A 7,416-nucleotide genomic window follows, 5' to 3' on the forward strand; every position below is an offset into this window, starting at 1 on the left:
GAAGGTTAAGAATAAGAGACAAGGTGGACTCAGATCATCACCCAATAGAAGTGGAGATAGAAGGATAGCAGAAAAGAGAGAGAAGAAAGTCGAGAGGAGGGAGGAGAGGAGGGAGGAGAGGAGTATGGAATGAGGAGGGCCGGAGGATTTTTGAGGGAAAAGTGGGGGAGATAGGAGAAATAGGAGGAGGAGAGGAAGAGATAGATGGAGAATGGGAAAGAATAGAGGAGAGGATGAAGGAAGTATTAAGAGCAACAGAGGAGGACTGGAGGAAAGGGAAGAAGGAGAAAAGAGGATGGTGGGATGGGGAGTGCAGAGAGGAGAAAAGGAAGGTAAGGAGGGAGCTGAGGAGATGGTGGAGGGAAGGAGGTGACGGGGAGGAATATAGGAAGAGAAGAGGGGATTACAAGAGATTGTGTGAGAGGAAGAAAAAGGAAGAAAACGAGAAATGGGAAAAGAAGGCAGCAGAGGTGAAAAGAGAATCGGAGGTGTGGGAGATAGTAAACAAAGAGAGAAGAAGATGGAAAGGAATAAACGAAGAAATTGAGATGAGAAAGTGGAGAGAATATTTTATGAAGTTGTTAGGAGGAACAGAGGAGAGAAAGGTAAGAAAGGAAAGAAGAGAGGAGAGGAACAGGACAGAGGAAAAGAAGGAGGAGGAGGAGGAAATAAGTAGAGAGGAAATGAGAGAGGCAATAAAGAAGCTGAAAGCAGGAAAAGCGACAGGGATAGATGAGATTCCGAATGAGGTATGGAAGTATGGAGGAGGGAACGTGGAGGATTGGATGCTGGATTTTTGTAATAGAATATGGAGAGGAGAAGGATGGCCGAAGAGATGGATAGAGGGAGTGATTACACCGATAAGGAAAAAAGGGGATGGAAAGGAGGTGGAAGACTACAGCGGAGTAACCATGATGCCATCAATGTATAAGGTTTATACGATGATACTGACAGAAAGATTGAGGAAGGATGTGGAGGAAAAAGGGATAGTGCCAGAAAATCAGATGGGGTTTAGGAGAGGAATGGGAACAATAGACAACATATACGTGATGAATTATCTAATCAATAGACAACTGGAAAGAAAAGAGGGGAGGCTAACGGCAATGTTCGTAGATCTGAGAGCAGCATTTGACTCGGTAGACAGGGAGAAATTAATGGAGGCAATGGAGGAGAGAGGAGTAAGAAAAGGATTGAGAAGAAGGGTAGAGATGGTGATGAGAGAGACAACATGCAGGATAAAAATAGGGGAAGAAGTTGGAGAGATTTTTTGGATTGAGAAAGGAGTAAGACAGGGGTGCCCATTGAGTCCAATACTATTCAACATCCTAATAGCGGACTTAGAGGAAAAAATGGGGAAGGTGAGAAGAGGAGGAGTAAGAATAGGAGAAAAAAGGATTTATACATTGGCATACGCGGATGATATGGTGTTGTTGGTAGAGGAGGAAGAGGAACTGAGAAGTATGGTAGAAAGGTTAGAAGAATATCTAGACAACAAGAGATTGGAGTTGAACGCAAAGAAGACGAAGATAATGAGGTTTAGGAGAAAGGGAGGAAGATGGAAGAAGAGGGAGTGGAGATGGAAAGGAGAGAAAATGGAGGAAGTGAAAAAGTTTACGTATCTGGGATATAGACTACAGAGGAATGGAGGACAAGAAGGACAGGTGAAAGATAGGATGAGGAGAGCGGCGGCTATTATGGGGCAAGTATGGGGAATAGGAAAGAGAAAGTTTGGAAAAGATTGGGGGAGAAGATTATGGCTTTTCGACAAATTGGTGTGGACAGTGATGAGCTACGGGGTGGAGATATGGGGGTGGAAGGAGAGAGAGGGAATGGAAAGGATGGAAGAAAGATACCTGAGATGGATATTAGGAGTAGAGAGGGAAACGCCAGGTTATATGGTGAGGGAGGAACTGAGAAGAGAAAAGCTGAGCATAAGAGCCGGAAAAAGGGCATGGAATTTCGAGAAGAGAATGGAGGAAGGAAGAGGAAGCGAGCTAGCGAGGAAATGCTGGGAGGAAATGAGAGAAAGGGCGAAAATAGGAAGAGTGGGATCGGAGTGGGAAAGGGAAAGGGAAGAATATTTCAGGAAAAGAAGTAGGAGGATAGAGGAGGTGGAGGAGAGAAGAGGAATGGAGGAGGGATGGTTTGGGGAGTTAATAAGGAGGGAGCTGGAGGAGCAGAGGAGGGAGAGGGAGGAGAGAATAAAGGGATCGGAATTTAACAGATGGTACAAGGAGGTTAGAGGAGAAGGAGTGCCAGAATACTTAAGAAAGGATTGGGGAGAGAGTAGATGGAGGAGGATAGCAAGATTCAGATTAGGAAGTGAGATTTTAGAAAGCAGGTATTGGGAGGAAGCAGAAAAGAGGAAATGTAGGATATGTGGAGAGGAGGTAGAATCGTGGGAGCATGTATGGGAGAGGTGTGAATTGAGGGGGGAGAGGAAAGAGAGTTGGCAGGAAGTAGTGAGGGAGATACTAGGAGAAAAGGGAGAAGGGGAAGGATGGATGAGAGAGATAGAGAGAGAAAGGGAGATAAGAAAGGGGAGAGGAGAGAGGAGTGTGGAGAGATTAGGAGGGAAGGAGGATGATGGAGGAGAGAATGACGTGAGGGGGGCAAAGGGGAAGAATGTTTAAGAAAAGAAAGCAAGAGGAAACGGAAGTCCAAGAAGCGTGTGTGTGTGTACATGGGGTTGGGCAGAAGCCAAGGGGAGATGGCCTGGACAACGGGCGACCCAAAGCGGAAGTCCAACCCCTTAGGACAAATAGGTTAAGTTAGCAATAAGATAGGTTAAGAGGTTAATAGCGAAGAGGTCATGGTAGCGTGCGTTTTATATTTTTTGTTTCTTTTTGTTTTTTGTTTGAATTACTACCTTTGTATATGCGGCTGCTGTATTGTTAAATTGTAAGGAAATTGAAACCCCAAGGGGACCAATAAAATTTACTACTACTACTACTACAAGTGAATTCATCATTGCTCATTATTTGTTGCAAATTCTCTCTATTTTCATCTATCTTAGCATAATTCCAAGCAGTGTGGTGAGCCTTAAAGTCACCTAGAATGATTGTAATCTTATGCGCTCGACCAATTCTACATAAATTAGTTCAAGTCTGTTGGCTTTCAATGCCATAAGGCCTCCTGTAAACTATTAAATCAAAATTCTTATTAAGATTAGAAAACATTGAAATTAACAAGGCTCTTCTATATAAATACAATTGAGAAAGGCCTTAAGAGCCGAAACAATGTTAGTGCGTACAGGGTTTGTCCGGAAAGTAATGCGTCGCATTTTTTTAAAAAAGAATTTATTGATCGCATAGGTAAAACAACTTAAAATTGTTCGAAGTATGACCCTTCTGCGTCAATACATTTTTGCCAACGCGATTTCCATGCGTCATAAGATTTCTGGAACTCCTTGACTGGGATGCTGTTCAGGGAGGCCGTCGAGNTAGCTTGTACGTTGTCAACCGACTCGAGCTGTTGTCCTTTGAGCTCCCTTTTCAGCCGAGGAAATAAAAAAAAGTCCGCCGGGGCCAAGATAACGTTGTTCAGGAAATTGGGATTATCTGCACAGAGTTGCTTGAGTTCTTCACAAACTTCCACTCGGTGTTGCTTTTGCGCATCGGTCAACACTCTGGGCACAAGTTTTGCGCAAATCTTCCGCATGGCCAAGTCTTCCGATACAATCTCGTGAACAATCGTTTTCGGCAAGTTCAATAATTCCGACATTAAGCGAACATTCATTCGACGGTCTGAATTCAATAATTGGCGCACACGAGTCACATTGTCGTCCGTTCGCGATGTTGACGGGCGTCCTGCGCGGGCCTCGTCGGCGACCTCCTTCCGACCTTCTCTAAACATCTTGTGCCATCTGTTTGACTGCGATTTGGAAAGGCAATCGTCCCCGAAAACTTTCTTGAGCATTTCAAAAGTTTCCAGCGGCGTCTTGTCCAGCTTCACGCAAAACTTTATCGCATAGCGTTGCTCTATCGTTCTCTCCATCACAAGTTCGACGCGACCACTAAGCAGAGGTTCACAGAATAAGCCGTCCTAACCCTCCAAGCGCATGGAAACAATTGAGCGACCTACCGTTGGAAAGCTAAGGGTACCCCCCTTCCTCCCCAACCGGTCCCATCGCTCTGCGATGTATAGTCGCGTCACAAAAAAATGCGACGCATTACTTTCCGGACAAACCTTGTATATTTCAACGAAATTTAATTCTTCAAAAAGGCAGTGGGGGATTTATGGATTTAAAAATCTCAACTTAGAGATTAACCCATTTTATATAAGTCTTGATAGTAGCCAAGAAAAATACATACACAATCATTTCATTTAACCGAAAAACTAATTTTTGTTGAAATATACGCATTAACAACCGCGTTTCGGCTTTTAAGGCCTTTCTCAATTGTATTTATAAAGATTAGAAAAGCTAATTCCTACTGTATCACAATTAAGGGAACAAATATTACAGTCACTAATAAATTTATATTTTATATTATTTTTAATGAGAATTACGATTCCTTTGCTCGTGCCAATATTATCTTTTCTAACAGTTGTACATCCTGATATATTAAATATGTCTATGTGCTTCAATTTACTCTCCGTAATTGCAAAAATGTTATAATTTTTAATAATTTTAATTAAGTCTTTTACCTTTAATGCCACGGGCATTCCAGAGAGATATTTTAGACATAAAGAATAAAACCTATCTCATATAAAAACGTATAATACAGTTATATAATAAAGAATAAAACCTATCTTGTATAAAAACGTATAATAGTTATATAATAAGAGCTTAATCGAAAAGAAAAATAGATTATGTATACTAGATTGTAGGAGAAGCAGTGTCTAAATAGGACCTGCGTGCAAACAACGAGGCTTTTTTAGTTTTATTTGCTCTAATAGAACAAAATAAAGCGCGCGCTTTGCGCGCGCCATTTATTCTTTTACATTATTTTTTTTACATATATTTTTAATGACATATACAACTTACTTTATGAACACAATTAACCCCTTGATACAGCTATCAAAATGGCAATCGAGGTATATATGTACACACGCATTAATTGAGAAGGGTATCGACAATTCTTCTCACCACGAAATTTAGACAATCCGAAGAATTTTGAGATAAGTACGAGCTTTACCTCAGAGAGCGAAAAGCAACAAAATGCGATCGATAAATCGGATTCACCGCACGGTAGTGACCTTTTTTTGATGATCCTGTTCCTCCTTGGAAGATATGATCGTCAAGATTCGTCGATTGATAGTGAGTAATGATCAAGCAGTGCAAAGTAGCAGTAGCAAAGCAATAGCAAGAGCAAGCAGGCAGGAAGGCATGCAAAGATCTCGTGCGCGGTACTTTCGGTCCGGATCGTAGGGCTTCCGTAAGGCAAGTGAAGAGAGCTGTCTCGCTGGAAGCATTTCGCCCGGCAAATCAATTGCTCCATCATATGTTATCGATGGATCCACGATGGCAGCACCGATTGGTGAGTCATGCGTATTTCAGGCGCGATCGCGATCCACCGAGTTTGATCAGTCGATAAATAAGATAATTATTAAAAAATTCCCAATTATTAATAACAGTCACTAGTAGTTAAATGGGAGTTTTGGAAATAATCGACTAAACTAGCAAGTAATAATCGTTTTTATTAAGTTTCACGACGTTTCGACCATATGATTGTGGTCTTTCTCAAGTGAGACTAAAATAATTCAATATATAGTTATTATCCAATAAAAGACTAACATAAATTTTGCAATTGGAAACGTATATAATACTTACAAATAAATCAGTAAAATTTAGTTCATTACAGCAATGCACAATGTTAATATTAATTAAGAAATATTCAAGTCAAATCACAATAAAATTGAAATTGTGAGACAACCACAACATATCCAAACGAAAGTTTCTTAAAGTAGAGACTTCACCCTTTAAAACAAAAATATTTTTTCAAATACGATAATTTTTTGCGGAGATACGTTTATTTGAATTTACGCAAAATTTTGATATTAATTGCGTGTTGCGATAATTTTTTGACCAGTGTATTTATTCTGGACGCGGTTATAAAAATACAATGTGATCAGTTTTAAAAATGAATATATTTTTTCATTGGAGCAAATTTTTTATATTTTAACTAAATATACAAAAAACATTTATGTATTGCTAATATACAAAAAACATTTATGTATGTGGTATTTTCACAAAGTGGAAGCAAATTGGATATGAATATACTGCTTTATTTTGCCTGCAAGAAATGGTAAAGAAAATTATGACAATTATTAAAGAAGCACTTGGGTTAACAATTAAAATTATACTGTCGGATATAAGAACGCAGAACAGAAGTTGGAAACTTCTTAATATTACGACAGGTAAATTTAGCAAAATCCAAACTTGCATTTAATAATGAGGATAAACTATTCATTACCACAGACTCCGTTTACGTATTTAAAAATGTTTCATGCTCCTTAATTGCTGGTAATACATTTTTTTAGCAGAAACATTAGTAAAAAAGTATAATTTACCATATAATAAAATCTCCAATTACTTCTATTCGCGAGGTATATGCATTAGACAAAAAAGGTATTTCAAATGTATGCCCACATTTACACAAAAAGCCATAGATCCTACCCATTTTGATAAAATAAATATTGCTCTACATGTGGGATTACTCAATAATAACATTGCTATATTATATCATATTGATAGCCACGTACTGGAGCTAAAATGGCGGAACTATTGCGGTACTTTATATATTTAGTGACTTTATGTCAACCGATTGTGCCACGGTCTGTGATGTCACTAGCCGTGTGCGCAGTCTTCCCTTCCTACGGGACGTTATTCACCTCACCTTACATCCCGCTTCCTTCAAAAAACCTGTATTTTATGAATGTATTGTATATGGAATGACATACATGAGATATGCGGATCTATGACATAAAAAGCAGTTTAAAACCGGGATTATTTTTGAATCTGAATGTTTATTAACTTATGGAAATATTAAATAGTTCTTCTCGTATATTATTTTAAATATTTACAAACTTTTTACAATAAGATGAGTAATACAATAAGTAGGTATACTAGGGGGGTTCTAACCCGGGGGCAATGAGGGGGGGGGGTAAGGGGCGGGGGGGAATCGGGGCCGAGGGGGGTGACGTCACGCGGGGGGAGGGGGTCTTATCAGTAGATAAGCTTATCTTTTGTTTATAAACATATCAGATAACCTGATAAGGGGATCATGTTACCTGATATGTTTATAAACAAGATAAGATAAGGGGATCATGTTACCTGATATGTTCATAAACAAGATAAGATAAGATAAGCGGCGTCTTTGTAAGGTATCAAAGATAAGATAAGCGGCGTCTTTGTAAGGTATCTAAGTTTTCATAAACAAGATAAGATAAGCTTGAGCGGTATCTAAGTTTTTT

General features: G+C 39.5%; 1 protein-coding gene across 1 annotated transcript; it reads left to right on the forward strand.

Annotated features, from left to right (window-relative positions):
• Nucleotides 1-1,163: 1,163 nt before the first annotated feature.
• Nucleotides 1,164-2,633, forward strand: LOC146720076 (uncharacterized). The gene has a single exon (XM_085489092.1). It carries the CDS (start codon nucleotides 1,164-1,166, stop codon nucleotides 2,631-2,633), a length of 1,470 nt encoding a protein of 489 aa, XP_085345218.1.
• Nucleotides 2,634-7,416: the final 4,783 nt, after the last annotated feature.

Source organism: Nylanderia fulva, unplaced genomic scaffold (assembly GCF_048542155.1).
Source record: "Nylanderia fulva isolate GAGA-0341 unplaced genomic scaffold, ASM4854215v1 Scaffold79, whole genome shotgun sequence".
Lineage (NCBI taxonomy): Eukaryota > Metazoa > Arthropoda > Insecta > Hymenoptera > Formicidae > Nylanderia > Nylanderia fulva.